The sequence below is a fragment of the Clinocottus analis genome, unplaced genomic scaffold (genome assembly GCF_023055335.1).
Source record: "Clinocottus analis isolate CAN_PGR_092001 unplaced genomic scaffold, fCliAna1.0.p SCAF_17, whole genome shotgun sequence".
NCBI lineage: Eukaryota > Metazoa > Chordata > Actinopteri > Perciformes > Cottidae > Clinocottus > Clinocottus analis.
In genome coordinates, this window is record NW_027175898.1 from 17,932,305 (window position 1) to 17,947,268 (window position 14,964).

General features: G+C 44.3%; 3 protein-coding genes across 3 annotated transcripts in view; all 3 read right to left on the reverse strand.

Moving 5' to 3' along the window:
- The window catches only part of chm (CHM Rab escort protein), a 16,357-nt gene extending 9,939 nt beyond the window's left edge, over positions 1-6,418 (reverse strand). Inside the window, exons 1-10 of the mRNA XM_068581181.1 lie at positions 6,339-6,418; positions 5,808-5,874; positions 5,657-5,729; positions 5,332-5,456; positions 5,177-5,256; positions 4,997-5,091; positions 3,062-3,208; positions 2,234-2,350; positions 1,891-2,002; positions 1,572-1,794 (exon numbers count right to left, since the gene is read on the reverse strand). Of these exons, the coding sequence (XP_068437282.1) occupies positions 1,572-1,794; positions 1,891-2,002; positions 2,234-2,350; positions 3,062-3,208; positions 4,997-5,091; positions 5,177-5,256; positions 5,332-5,456; positions 5,657-5,729; positions 5,808-5,874; positions 6,339-6,390 (1,091 nt within the window). The 5' untranslated portion in view covers positions 6,391-6,418. The remainder of the gene's footprint in view (positions 1-1,571; positions 1,795-1,890; positions 2,003-2,233; positions 2,351-3,061; positions 3,209-4,996; positions 5,092-5,176; positions 5,257-5,331; positions 5,457-5,656; positions 5,730-5,807; positions 5,875-6,338) is intronic.
- Positions 6,419-7,235: 817 nt separating this feature from the next.
- Positions 7,236-12,946, reverse strand: ik (IK cytokine). The gene is made up of 20 exons (XM_068579797.1): positions 12,806-12,946; positions 11,947-12,013; positions 11,762-11,854; positions 11,623-11,682; positions 11,373-11,540; positions 10,813-10,927; positions 10,660-10,730; positions 10,432-10,478; positions 10,173-10,336; positions 9,978-10,086; positions 9,759-9,798; positions 9,459-9,669; positions 9,060-9,078; positions 8,859-8,943; positions 8,249-8,332; positions 8,113-8,170; positions 7,855-7,943; positions 7,670-7,778; positions 7,511-7,545; positions 7,236-7,438 (listed from the first exon to the last, which is right to left on the reverse strand). The coding sequence occupies exons 1-20, from the start codon at positions 12,813-12,815 to the stop codon at positions 7,411-7,413; spliced, it is 1,662 nt and encodes a 553-aa protein (XP_068435898.1). The 5' UTR covers positions 12,816-12,946; the 3' UTR covers positions 7,236-7,410.
- Positions 12,947-13,490: 544 nt separating this feature from the next.
- On the reverse strand, positions 13,491-14,579 carry ndufa2 (NADH:ubiquinone oxidoreductase subunit A2). The gene is made up of 3 exons (XM_068579798.1): positions 14,350-14,579; positions 13,801-13,907; positions 13,491-13,665 (listed from the first exon to the last, which is right to left on the reverse strand). Exons 1-3 carry the CDS (start codon positions 14,451-14,453, stop codon positions 13,574-13,576), a joined length of 303 nt encoding a protein of 100 aa, XP_068435899.1. The 5' UTR covers positions 14,454-14,579; the 3' UTR covers positions 13,491-13,573.
- Positions 14,580-14,964: the final 385 nt, after the last annotated feature.

The following is a 14,964-nucleotide window of genomic DNA, read 5'->3' on the forward strand; positions in this document are numbered from 1 at the left end:
GAGGACAGGGAGCCCAGCTAGAGTCTGGAGGACAGGGAACCCAGCTAGAGTCTGGAGGACAGGGAACCCAGTTAGAGTCTGGAGGACAGGGAACCCAGTTAGAGTCTGGAGGACAGGGAACCCAGCTAGAGTCTGGAGGACAGGGAACCCAGCTAGAGTCTGGAGGAAACTTCTGCTATCAGGAGAGGAGAGCCTGGCAGCAGTACAGGAACACCAAACAGAGAAAGTGGTTTTCAACCAGCTCTGAACTTAGATTTATTTTCATTTTACTTTTGACACTGAGCACTGTTTCATTGAGTTGAAATTGTTGTAGGTAATTGGAGCTTAAATAATAAATCTCAGCCTTACCGTTGGGTAAGTGACTGACACCAAACAAAGTTCTGGTTCTTTAGAACAATTTAACGCTCGTTCCCTGTCCACCAACCGTGAGATACAGAAGTGACGACTGAATCTACCAAAGAGACTTAAGGTCAGTATAATGATGAGATGGTGTCAAACAGGCAGAGAGAAGTGTAGACGATGCACACACTCGCTATACGGGTTGAGACAAGTTACAGCCCACTGTGGAGACCTGACAGCACAGAGCTGTGAAACACCCTCAACAAAACCTACAACTTAACTCCAAATAATCAAAAGTCCTAACGATTGAGCCCGGGGCGAGAGAAAAGACCTAAGACATTCTACTCATATCGGATGAAGATTGTTATTTCTTCCGGGATCTCTGAGATAATAGTTAAGGAGTTACCACCATGTTCGGCTAAGAGGTCTTTCCTCCCTACTCTCTCCTCTTCCCCCGGCAACATCTCCCATCATGCTGCAATACTGAAGAACATATAAAGGTTCTACAGAGAACCCTTCTGTGTCTAAGGTTCCCCACAGAACCCTATGAGGTTCTACAGAGAACCCTTCTGTGTGTAAGGTTCCCCTCAGAACTCTTATGAGGTTCTACAGAGAACCCTTCTGTGTGTAAGGTTCCCCTCAGAACTCTTATGAGGTTCTACAGAGAACCCTTCTGTGTGTAAGGTTCCCCTCAGAACTCTTATGAGGTTCTACAGAGAACCCTTCTGTGTGTAAGGTTCCCCTCAGAACTCTTATGAGGTTCTACAGAGAACCCTTCTGTGTGTAAGGTTCCCCTCAGAACTCTATGAGGTTCTACAGAGAACCCTTCTGTGTGTAAGGTTCCCCTCAGAACCCTATGAGGTTCTACAGAGAACCCTTCTGTGTGTAAGGTTCCCCTCAGAACTCTTATGAGGTTCTACAGAGAACCCTTCTGTGTGTAAGGTTCCCCTCAGAACTCTTCTGAGGTTCTACAGAGAACCCTTCTGTGTGTAAGGTTCCCCTCAGAACTCTTATGAGGTTCTACAGAGAACCCTTCTGTGTGTAAGGTTCCCCTCAGAACTCTATGAGGTTCTACAGAGAACCCTTCTGTGTGTAAGGTTCCCCTCAGAACTCTTATGAGGTTCTACAGAGAACCCTTCTGTGTGTAAGGTTCCCCTCAAAACTCTTATGAGGTTCTACAGAGAACCCTTCTGTGTGTAAGGTTCCCCTCAGAATCCCTATGAGGTTCTTACCTACAGAAACACTGGGGTATCTCTCCGAGGCCGTAGACAGGAAACAGGAAGGGCGTGTTGCCGTAGCGACCCAGGCAGCGCAGGAAGTGGCGCGTGGAGGCGAGGCCGTCTTCTGTGGGCGTGTCTTCTGTTACCATGGCGATGGAGTGGAGCAGGAAGTGCTGCAGGTTCTCTCCGAGCTTCTGGTCACACAGGAACTCCAAATACGGCCGACCGTTGTAGGCTGGAGTCGACCCGCGGAGGGGGGGGGGGGGGGGAGACGGACGCTGTTACCCACAATGCCTTTGGAAGGCATTGTGGGTAACGGCAGGTGACTCACCTCGCTGCTCCTCCGTCTCCTCCACACAGGAAGTCAGGAAGCGCATCAACTTCCTCTTCTCCACCACAGACAGCTGACGGCTAGCAAACACATCCGCTCTGCTGCAGGGCACCTGGGAGACAGACAGGTAGAGAGACAGACAGGTAGAGAAACAGACAGGTAGAGAAACAGACAGGTAGAGAAACAGACAGGTAGAGAGACAGACAGGTAGAGAGACAGACAGGTAGAGAGACAGACAGGTAGAGAAACAGACAGGTAGAGAAACAGACAGGTGGAGGAAAGACAGGTGAATGAGGGAGAGAGACAGGTAGGCAAACAGGTATAGAGACAGACAGACGTGTACCTGCTCCACCTGTCCGTGGCGATAGGTGAGTATTCTGGTGACGTTCTTAAACTCTGCATAGCGACTGACGTTTGATTTGATGAGCAGGTCGACCAATGAGCCGCGAGAGAACAGGAGCTGCAGGAAGGGGAGGAGCCATCTCCTTAGAAACTATATATATATATATATATATATATATATATATATATATATATATATATATATATATATATATATATATATATATATATATATATATATAATGTTTCACTTGTTAAACATGTTTACATTATTGTAAACATGTTTATCTTTCATGTTCATGTTTCATTAAAACGTTACGTTGTACTGCTGTTACATAGTATAGTGTTGTGTTACAGAGTATAGTGTTGTGTTACAGAGTATAGTGTTGTGTTACATAGTATAGTGTTGTGTTACATAGTATAGTGTTGTGTTACAGAGTATAGTGTTGTGTTACAGAGTATAGTGTTGTGTTACAGAGTATAGTGTTGTGTTACATAGTATAGTGTTGTGTTACAGAGTATAGTGTTGTGTTACAGAGTATAGTGTTGTGTTACATAGTATAGTGTTGTGTTACATAGTATAGTGTTGTGTTCCAGAGTATAGTGTTGTGTTACAGAGTATAGTGTTGTGTTACATAGTTACATAGTATAGTGTTGTGTTACATAGTTACATAGTATAGTGTTGTGTTACATAGTTACATAGTATAGCGTTGTGTTAGATAGTTACATAGTATAGTGTTGTGTCACATAGTTATATAGTAGTGTTATGTTTTATTACATTGTTATATGTCATATTGTGTCATATTGTGAGAAGTTTACACTGCCTTACCTTGGAGACCAGGTCGATGTTGAACCTGCGTCCTTCCTTCAGCAGCTGAGCGTAGCTGATCTTCTTCCTGGTCGGCTCTGATTGGCTCTGAGCTACAGAGGGGGTTGGCTGCTCTGCCTCTGACTCCTCCCCCTCTGTAAGGGGGGCCTGTGTGATTGGACAAAACATAGATCACTCAGAGCGGTTTCATCTGTTACAGATGTTATTAATAACATGAATAAATACATTTCTGTGTATATATATATATGAATAGATGTAGAAATTAGGGCTGAGAAAAGTAAAAAAACAACTAATTAATCGCATGATTTTTCTGTGATTATTTCATTATACGCCAAATTCAATAATGAAGTAAAAACTAGTGCAGCTTTTATTTTAAAGTAATGTAATCAGAACAATATAACACACACACACACACACACACACACACACACACACACACACACACACACACACACACACACACACACACACACACATATATAGGTTTATACATCTGTTTTATTTATTTTTCTGAACAGATACTGTTTAGTAAGGGTCCCTGTGAGGGACAAACCACTCCTTCTTTGGTCCGTGTTCAGTAGTAAGGGTCCCTGTGAGGGACAAACCACTCCTTCTTTGGTCCATGTTCAGTAGTAAGGGTCCCTGTGAGGGACAAACCACTCCTTCTTTGGTCCATGTTCAGTAGTAAGGGTCCCTGTGAGGGACAAACCACTCCTTCTTTGGTCCATGTTCAGTCTGTTTCTTACCTTAAAGATGTTAAAGACCAGCAGTTGATTCACTTTATACAAAAGCAATAAGTGCTTTTCATGTTTTCAGTTCAGTTTTTCTTCCTCAGTGATAAAGTCCAGTCTGTGTTGTCTTGAACAAGAGCACTGAACATCTTGTGATGTGAGGAAAGTTCTCCTCTTTGAGAGAAGAGTAAAGATCCAGAAGTGATGCTGCTTTAAAGTGCTCTGCATGGATCAGACCGCAGCGTCAGCAGCTTTGAGCGTGCGCGATTAACTTTCAATCTGGACGTGGAGGCTGCTGGTCGTCTGCTGCTTTTACTGCTGTGACGCAGCTCTTTGCAGCAGGATACGGAAGTGCGAGCCTTCAAAGTAAAAGCAGTGCCTTAATGATGCGGTAATGGCGTTTATCTTATTGATTTATGTTTCATGTTTGATTGACCTCACACGGGCCGGACTGGGAGAGCCGCAGAGCTGCCAACTTTTCAATAAACCTTGAAGTGAGATGGCGGGACACACAAGAAATACGACGCGCCGCCGAACAGCTGTGTGGCGGGAGGGCGGGACTTAAGACCGACATGAGTGACAGTCACGCTCAATGCGTGAGACTTGAGAGCCCGATACCTCCGTCTCTCTGCTCCTCCTGAGCTTCTCCTTTCTGTTGCTGCCTGCGGGACTCTTTGGGTGAACAGGAAGTCTCTGCAGCGAAGAGCTTTACGATGCGCTGCTTAGCGCCATCTGTCGTCAGGGAGTTTGAAAAGGAAAAACGTGCCTCGACACAATATCTGAATTTTTCTTTGCCGTGAGAAATTGGTTGTGCGGCGTGAGAGCGTGTGAAAATGTGCAACAGCGTGTGAAAATGTGCAACAGCGTGTGTCACACGGCGAAACCGTGAGAGATGGGAGCTCTGGAGCCGTAAGACGTTGGATCTGAACTACGTCTGGAGAGATTTAAAGCGATAAGCCCCTCCCACTTCAAAACAAAACAAAACAAAACATGCAGTTAACACATGATCAAATAGTTAACACATGATCAAATAGTTAACACATGATCAAATAGTTAACACATGATCAAATAGTTAACACATGATCAAATAGTTAAGGCGGTTAAAGGATCGCCAGATTCACACAAAAGCAACGCGCTAACTTGCCCAGCCCGAGTAGAAATACATAGATATAACAATAGATGTAGAAATACATATTGTCCTCACCTGCTCTTCTTCTACTTCTTTCTGGGTGGTGTCTTCTTCTTCTTCTTCTTCTTCTTCTTCTTCTGGGTTCTGGTTGGTTTCTTGGTCCTTTGGATCTTCAACACATTAAATATTAAAAGATTAAAGTCTGAATCATATTTATTATATTGGAGAGTTTTTGACTGAATATTTAACTCAAACCTGCAGATTGTGTCTCTTCATCAGCTCCTCCTCGCTCTTCTTCTGTGGTGTTTGGAGCATCCTCCTCTTCATCTTCCTCACTGAGAGCAACATAATAACTCAATGAAAAACGTATTATTATTTGAGGAGGAGGAGGAAGAAGAAGAGGAGGTTACCTGGTGAAGCAGAACACCTGCAGGTTCCTGATGGAGGCGGAGTCAGAGTTTGACAGGGGAATTAGCTCCTCCCCTTCCTCCACCAGGCTAGACCAATCAGGAAGCTCTTCTGGCTGAGGCTCCTCCTACAGCGGAGGACAAGAGACACTTGATGGTAATACTTCATTGTGTACTTCATGGTACAACATCATGGTGTACTTCATGATATAATATGTATAACATACTTTATATATGGTTGTACCTTCTCTACTTGATATACTTTAAATACTTTCTTCACACAGGTGTGGTCCAGTAGTTCAGCCAATCAGAGCGCAGCAGTACTCACCTGGTGCTGCTGGATCCAGGTGAGCAGAGCGTTGAAGGTGAAGCTGGCCCAGTGAGCAGCGTAGTGACTCCTCCTGAACACACACCACCCGTCACACCACAGTACACAACTAAGTACACACACATGTGTACTTTACCACCACACGACTCACCTGTCCAGGTGAAGAACCTTCTGCCCGACTCTGGAGAACGCCGCCGCCACCACCGACTCAGCCAGCCCTGCACACGGGATTAATAATCCATGATCAATAATCCATAGTCAATAATCGATGACGCTTCATTTCTAAGTTTATCACAAACATACAACACACTGCATCACGTCATTAAGTAGTACTACTGTAGTAAAGTACTACTGTAGTAAAGTGCATTCCTACAAACAGCAGCATCATTAGCTAGTTAGCATTGCGGGCTAAACATTAGCATCAAGCTTAACAACGCAGAACTAACGTGATCTGAACAAACTGACGTGTGTTGTGTTGTTCCAGCAGATAGAACAGCAGAAAAGGAGTTAGCTACTAGCCACTGTCATTTAAAATGAACTGGACGTTAGCCGCCAGCTAACGGACCGATGTAAACGGGGTTTCCGGGGTGATTGGCAGGGTCAGAGTCAGAGACCCCGCAGCTGTTCGATCAGACACGCGAGTCGGATCAATACACGTCATCATACCCAGGTGCTCACGTACCTGTGCCCAGAATGACGACGTCAAATTCAGACGGCAGATCCTCGGCGGCCATGTTGAGTGCAGGGAAACAGAGTCACGTGACAGCGGGAGGGGCGCGTCATACGGAAACGAAAGGTTATCTGTTTACACACACACATTATACACACACACACGTTATGTTTATGTAAACGTTTACACACACTGTTAGCTTGATAATTATTGGGAGCCTGGTGTCGCCTCCAGAAGAATTCAGTTCGACAACTTCTCTTTTTCATAATTTATTTCCTGGATCACAGGTAAAGTAACAAGCTCTGCAGTTGCAGAAGCAGAGAGTCGTCCAGTCAACGCAGGTTGAGAGTCTAAAACAACACGAACAGCCGGAAGTTCAGCTCTTTAATACAGTTTTATGTCATCAACATATCAAAGCAAAGTAACATTTAATTGTCTCTAACCTGTCAAGAGGAGGAGAATCCTGTGTTCTCACCTCTTCTTACAGGACGAGACGAGCAGCGTCCAGTCTGCTTCTCTAGTGTCAATATACTGATAAACAGGTGTGTGTGTGTGTGTGTGTGTGTGTGTGATATTAAAGTTCCCTTGAGAACAGACATTTCTAGACACAACTACAGCTGTGTTGTACTGACCTCGCTAACCTGAACTTCACTAGACATGAATATGAAAAGCATCTACAAAATTTTCATTTATCAACACAAACACACATTATATACACACACTGCATGTTTATGTAATGTATGTTTACGTATGCTGGTGTGCGCTTCAGAGGTCTGTCCTATAACTTATGAATATTTTTTAAGGAAAACAAACTAATCTCTCTCTCACACACTCTCACACACACACACACACACACACACACACACACACACACACGAGTCGACAAACATTAAAACACAAAAAGAATGCTTTAATTGACTGTTTAATGATAATCAATAACATCAGATCTCAGGTTACTAACCGACATGTTAAGTTTACATGTTTTAATGAAACTAAAACCACAGACGCTTAAAACAAATATTCACATGAGGGATCAATAAGTAATCAATAAGTGATCAGTATTGATCGTGTCACAGCAGAGTGGTCAGTATTTGGGCCTCTTCACGTTGACCCTGAAACAAACACAAATATGTAGAAATATACATCAAATGAAATGTTTGGTCTGTTCATAGAACAACACTCACCCATCAGCCTCCATCTTCTTCCTCTTCTCTATGATCTGAAACAGTTCATATTCATATATTCACTCCAAACGTTTAGGCCTCACAGTAAACAATGACGTCTTGATGACGTCATAGTGACGTCATCAAGACGTCGTCATAGTGACGTCACAGTAAACTCACGGCACTGATCTTCTTCCACTGGCGGTCCAGTTCGGCCTTCTCGTTGGTCTCCTTGAAGCGCCGAGTCTTTCTGCCCTCAGACATCTTGATGCCGTACTGGAAGGCAGCCCTGCAGGGACAAACTCATCCTCGTCATCACCTTCATCACCTTCACCTTCATCACAGCCAGAGGAGATCAGACGTACTTGGGCAGCGCCTCCTTGTTGTTCATATAATCTGAATATTCCTCCTGAGTGTCAAAGTCCCAGCGGCCCAGAGGCCCCTTCTTATTGCCCTGAAACACAACACAGGGACTAGTACCAGTACTCATGGTGCTCCAGTACTATGGAGGACTGGTACCAGTACTCATGGTGCTCCAGTACTCTGGAGGACTGGTACCAGTACTCATACTGGTCCCACAGTAGAGCACCAGGGGTCTGCAACAGGTCCTGGGTGTTTGGTACCTGGTCCATCTTACTGTAGTCCACCTCCTCGTCACTGTCCACAGCCAGGTCGTCCATCCTGTACACAGACAGGTTTGAAGTACTTGTACATGTGTGATAAGTATGTGTCTATGTACAGTATGTGTGTATATCTTACGTAGCGGGGTAACACTCTGCATACGAGTTGGATCCTCCAAAGAAATCTCCCAGCTGCTCTTTACCGTCTCTCCTCGGAGCGCCAGTTCAGACTGGTTAAGGACCCGTACTCCTGATTATATATATATATATATATATATATATATATATATATATATATATATATATATATATATATATATATATATATATATATATACACACACACACGCAAGATTAATCTGTCAATCCTTTAACGGTAACAGACTGAACATGGACCAAAGAAGGAGTGGTTTGTCCCTCACAGGGACCCTTCCTACTTAACAGTACCTGTTCATAATAAATAAAACAGATGTATAAACTATATATGTATGTATGTTAACTTGTTGTTGCTCCAGAGTGCTGTTATATTGTTCTGATAACCTCACTTTAAAATAAAAGCTGCAATACACTAGTTTTTACTTTATTATTGAATCTGCCGCATAATGAGATTAATCGGCATTATTTTTTTTCAACTTTGCCCAGCCATATACATATACATATATATATATATATATATATATATATATATATATATATATATATATATATATATATATAGATATAGAGAGAGAGAGAGAGAGAGAGGATATGGCTCCTGGCCCGGCCATTGGCTGCCTGCTGCTCCTGCAAACTTCTCGTTGATGATCTTGATCTGGTCTCCAACGGATCCAGGACCTGTTGGACCAGAACCAGAAGCTTGTTACAGAACCAAACCAGAACCAGCAGCTGGTGAGTCTGTTACATTCTGATCTCATGATGAAGCCGTAGAGATGTGAAGATGATTCATTTACCGTCATCCACCTCCAGCACCTGCAGACACAGAGAGACAGGAACTAGAACCAACAGTAACCATACCAGTAACTACAACTAACTAGCAGCAACTATAACTAGCAGTAACTTGAACTATCAGTAACTATAACTAGCAGTGACTATAACTAGCCGTGACTATAACTAGCAGTAACTATCAGTAATTAGTACTAGTAGTAACGATAACTAGTACTAACTATAACTAACAGTGACTAGCAGTAACTATAACTGGCAGCAACTACAACTAGCAGTAACTACAACTAGCAGTAACTATAACTAGCAGTAACTATAACTAGCAGTAACTACAACTAGCAGTAACTATAACTAGCAGTAACTATAACTAGCAGTAACTATAACTAGCAGTAAGCTTCCAGAAGTCTGACCTGCTGTTCGTCTCCTCGTGGTTTCTCAAAGTAACTGTGTCTCCTGCTCTTGTCTTCCTCCTTCTCTCTCTCCTTCTCTCTCTCCTTCTCTCTCTCCTTCTCTCTCTCCTTCTCTCTCTCCTTCTCTCTCTCCCGGTGTCGGTCCTTGTCTTTGGGCGGTTTGGAGGACGAGGTGGAGGACGGGATGTAGTCGCCGATGTCCTCAAAGATGCTGCAACACAGAGAGAGAGAAGTTGTGGAAGAAGAAGAAGAAGAAGAAGAAGAAGAAGAAGAAGAGTTTCAAGCTGCTCTCTCACTGACCTGAGATCAGCTTCAGGAGCTCTCTTGTCCTCCAGTTTACCTGCAACACACAGAGGACACCAGACTTTTGAGTGACTCCTCCCCCTCATGACTCTTCCCCCTCATGACTCTTCCCCCTCATGACTCTTCCCCCTCATGACTCCTCCCCCTCATGACTCCTCCCCCTCATGACTCCTCCCCCTCATGACTCCTCCCCCTCATGACTCCTCCCCATCTCACCTTTGTCCTTCTTCTTCACCTTCTTGTGCCGTGTTCCCTGTCTGAGGTAAGACAGGATCTGAGTCAGCTTAGAGATCACAATGTCGTTTGTGGTGAGAGTCGTCTGAGCCTGAGGACGGAGAGACAGACAGGTCATGAGAGACAGACAGACAAGCAGACAGACAGACAGGCAGGCAGACAGGCAGGCAGACAGACCTCCATGGAGGGGCAGTCGGCCTTGCTGCGTATCAGCGTGGTCGGGATGTCGGTGTCGGTGAACTCGTCGTCCAGGTCGACTACGTAGGCCGTCCTGCCGGGCAGGAACAGCTCGTTCCGCTCCACGCCGCCTGTCCTGAACACCACGCGGTAGATGTTCCTGCCTGCAGACGAGGGGCAGGGCCAGGTCACCACGGCACGCCACAATAAAAGCTCAGCACACCAACATCACTTCACAATAAAAGCTCAGCACACTCACCGAGGCGAGTCTTAAACTCGATCTTCTCCTCCGGCTCCACGTCTTTCCTGAAAGAGACAGAAGGGTAACAGGTCAGACAGACGGGTCAAAGGTCAGACAGACGGGTCAAAGGTCAGACAGACGGGTTAAAGGTCAGACAGACGGGTCAAAGGTCAGACAGACGGGTCAAAGGTCAGACAGACGGGTTAAAGGTCAGACAGACGGGTCACTTCTTGACTGGTTTCCTACTTGGCCTCTTTCTGCACTTTCTCCATCATGTCTTCTTCTTCTCTCTCTTTACTGGTGATTTCAGCTCTCACCTACACACACACAGACACACACGCACAGTGTTAGCGTAGTGAACACGTAGCATGGAGCTAGCTGGAAGTCAGGTGAGCTCACCTTCTGCAGCAGAGCGAAGTCCAGCCCCTTCACCAGGTGAGTGTGCTCCATGTCTCCTCCCAAGAACTTAGACTCCTGGATGAGCTGCCGGCGCTTCTCTGCTGCCGACTTGTCTCTGAGACACACACACACAGCTTCATTAAACACACACACACAGCTTCATTAAACACACACACACACAGCTTCATTAAACACACACACACACAGCTTCATTAAACACACACACACACACACAGCTTCATTAAACACACACACACAGCTTCATTAAACACACACAGACAGCTTCATTAAAACACACACACACACACACACAGCTTCATTAAACACACACACACACAGCTTCATTAAACACACACACACACACACACACACACACAGCTTCATTAAACACACACACACACACACACAGCTTCATTGTGAACACACACACACAGCTTCATTAAACACACGCGCGCGCACACACACACACACACACACACACACACACACAGCTTCATTACAGACTAAGTAACCAAAAGAGGACTGTCGCTAGCTGTGCTGTTAGCGTTAGCATCACTCACGCCTCGGCGGTGGGTCCCACAGCTCTGTAGTTAGCGGTGGTGCTAATCAGCTCCGTCTCCTCGTAGTCTTTGTTGACTCCGTCGCGTCGCTCCCGCGCTCGGTCGCGGTACTTCTCCGCCAGCTCTCTCTCACGCTCCATCTCCTGCTGACGTAGCTTAGCATAGTAGCTGCAATGAAAATCAATGAAAACAGTTGATAGCATGCTCACGATGCTTCAGTAGACACACTTCTTATGATCGACATGCTCACCTCTTCTTCTTCCTCCTCCTCGCTGCAGGATCCTCATCCTCGTTGTAATCCCTCGGCATTCTAGGAGAAGAAATAATAAGAGTGACTTCATTCATCTTCATCCTCCTCTTCTTCCTCCTCCTCCTCCTCAGTAACTCACTCATGGTGTCTGGACTTGGAGGGCGGGGCCGAAGACGGCGTGGCCCTCGGCGTCATCAGCAGCTTCCTGAAGTCATCGTTGGTCAGTTTGGACCTTCAGAGAAACGATGAAGAGGTGAATGAAAACATGAAGTACAAGTACAACACCAGGCTACAGGAAGACACACACAGTGTACTAATACTCACTGAGCAGCAGCTCTGTGGTCGTCTAGCTCGTGGCCCTCAGGGGCCAAAGGGTTAGAGTAGCTCTCAGCTGGACACAGAGTACAAGTACAACAGTTACTCTGAGGTGTAGTACAGCAGAGAGTACTATATGAGGTGTAGTACAGTATAAAGTACTATATGAGGTGTAGTACAGTATAAAGTTCTATATGAGGTGTAGTACAGTATAAAGTACTATATGAGGTGTAGTACAGTATAAAGTACCATATGAGGTGTAGTACATACGAGTACCATATGAGGTGTAGTACAGTATAAAGTACCATATGAGGTGTAGTACAGTATAAAGGTAAATATTCTATTCATCAAACTGATTGATTATTATTGACAAATAACGTTAAAGAGTTAAAGTGTTAAAGCGTTAAAGAGTTAAAGTGTCATGTGTGTGTAAATAAATGTGTCGGAGTGACCCATAAGAGGAAGAAAGGTTGAATGTTGATGTTTCTGTTCCAGTCTGTTAACTAGAATAGTGACGTTAGTGTAATTAAGAACAATAAAACACGTGATAGTACTCACATAGTACTACTCTACACAGTATGTATTATTATAATCATTAGTCGCAGTGTTGTGACGTCATGGTGGGGCGCAGCCAGCTCCAACATAGCTCTTAACTGTATTTAATGTGTTGTTTAACTGTATTTTATGTGTTGCGACATTTCTTGTTTCTATTGTACACGTGCAAATGTTGAATGAAGAACTTTAAAAACATAATACGAAAAAGTGCATCTTATTAACGCAACGTAATTTCTGTACGCAGCTAACGTGTTAGCATGGTGCTAAGAGAGCTAGCTAGCATAGACAGCAGACTTCCGGAGCTCGGACTCACTTTCCGGCATCTTTGCGGCGGAGCGTCGCTGCGCTGCTTCGGGTGGAAACGAGCTGCTTCCTGCCTCCCAAAGCGAGCTTTTAGGCTTTTATCTGCGCTGCTAGTCGGTAGCTTCCTCACCGGAACTTCTCTCCGTGACTCCACCGGATGTTACGTATCAATTCGTCACATCCGGTTCCGCTTGACAGCGCCAGAGTCTGTTATGATTAAGTTTAAAATAAATAAAAACTGCAGAAAAAGTATTTTAGTAACTTCAGTAAAATGTTGTTAAAGTATTAAAATGTGTACCATTATATTATTATGCTATATAGATTGTTTTGGTATTATTCTATTAGAAATCTCATAAACATCTAAATATAAATATAAACATAAATAAAAACGAGATTATGTAAACCATCAAGTTGCTCTGTTGCCCCCTTCAGGTCCAAAGAGTCACTGCAGCTGAAGGTTCTCCAGGACCAGCTGGTGGTATTACACATCTGATAATAATATATTAAACAGTTCGCACCAATAGACCACCAATTATAAATGTGATATTTAGAATGCTATTAATAATCGTAAGTGAGATATGTATAAAGGAACATTAAGCTGAAGGCTATGTGTATGGAAGTCGCATGTTACATAATAACATATATTTAATTCCAAGTGAAACCTCAAGATAATAAATCATAACGGAAAACAAAGAGACATTAATAACACGCTTTATTCATAAACACATTTACAGAAAACTGAAAGAATGGAGCCGGTCAGGGCATCTGGGTCTGGACCTCAGGGTCTGGACTGGACCAGAGTCTGCAGAGCGCCGGCCACCTGCTCAGCCGACATGTTGTCCACTGAGACGCTGCTCTCTTTCCCAAAACCTGCACAAAGAGATCAATATGATTATTCATATTAATGCCGATCACAATAGAAAGTAACATCATGTACAGTGTAATGTTCTGATGGAGATTCAAACCGCTCATGAAACAATGAAAGCAGTGGAAGTGTGGACCCACCGTATCGGGCCCAGACCCGGGCCTGTACTCCAGAACACTCTCTGATCCGGATCGGGAAGTCTGGGTTAGAGGTCTTCAGAGTCACGTAGTGCTGCTCCACAAAGTCTCTGTGGAACAGCCAGAGACGTCAACCACTTCCTGTTATCTCTGAGGTCATCAGAGTGGGCGGGGTTAACATAACTAACATAATAAAACCTTAAAGATGATGTGTAGTAAAGCCCATCAGCGTTATCTATGAACTAAACTACCGCTGCCGGTTTATGGATTATCAATAATATTACATGATTATTAAAACAATACTTTCTAACTCTTTCCTCATGTTAGCAGCTGTCTGTTAGCTCTTAGCTGTCTGTTAGCTCTCGCTAGCAGGTAACATGCAGCTGTTCACATGAGGAAGGAGTTAGAAAGGATTGTTTTCCGCTAACAGCTATGATCTAGCTGTTAGCTAGAGCTAGCTCTTAGCTGCTAGCTCGGTTCACCCTCTAAACACGGATCACAGTTCGTAAAGTACCGACTCTTCCCGCCTGCGCTGGCCGGCTCGGAGCTCACCTGGCCCCCTGGCTGGCTGCAGAGCTCTGGCAGAGGTGCACACGGATCTCACGTAGGTTTTTACCCAAACTGGAGCCGAGACTCCTCACTGCTGTGGCGGCCATCTTTGCTTCCTGGTGTCGGCCAAGGACGGACCAAGGGTTATTTCAGCCCAGAGTTTTACCGCCAGGCTGCTCTGTCGGTGACTATGCCCTCAGATGATCCTCACAGGCATGCAGAGTAAATCGTTAAAAAGTGAGTCATCTAACTTGAGCCCAGTTTGATGCTCAGCAGACGACCAGCTGACCAAACTGAACCAGAACCAGAACCAGATGTTCAGAGAAACCACTTTGTCAACAGGAAACGGGTCAGACCTAATATTGTGAGAACCAGAAGTGGTTCTGGTTCTGAGGCCTTCTTTCAGGGAAGTTTGAAAAATGTTTGTAAATTGATTAAAATGTGAAAGGTGTCAAACTAAAAACAGGTAAATTTTGTTTTACAGACCTAAATAAATCAAAATTCTAATTTCTTATATTTCTGAGCATCTGCTGGATGCTGTTACCTTAAGATAGAGCTAGGCTATCTGTTTCCAGTTTTTGTGCTAAGCTAAAGTAGCTTTTTCCAGTATTATTGCTA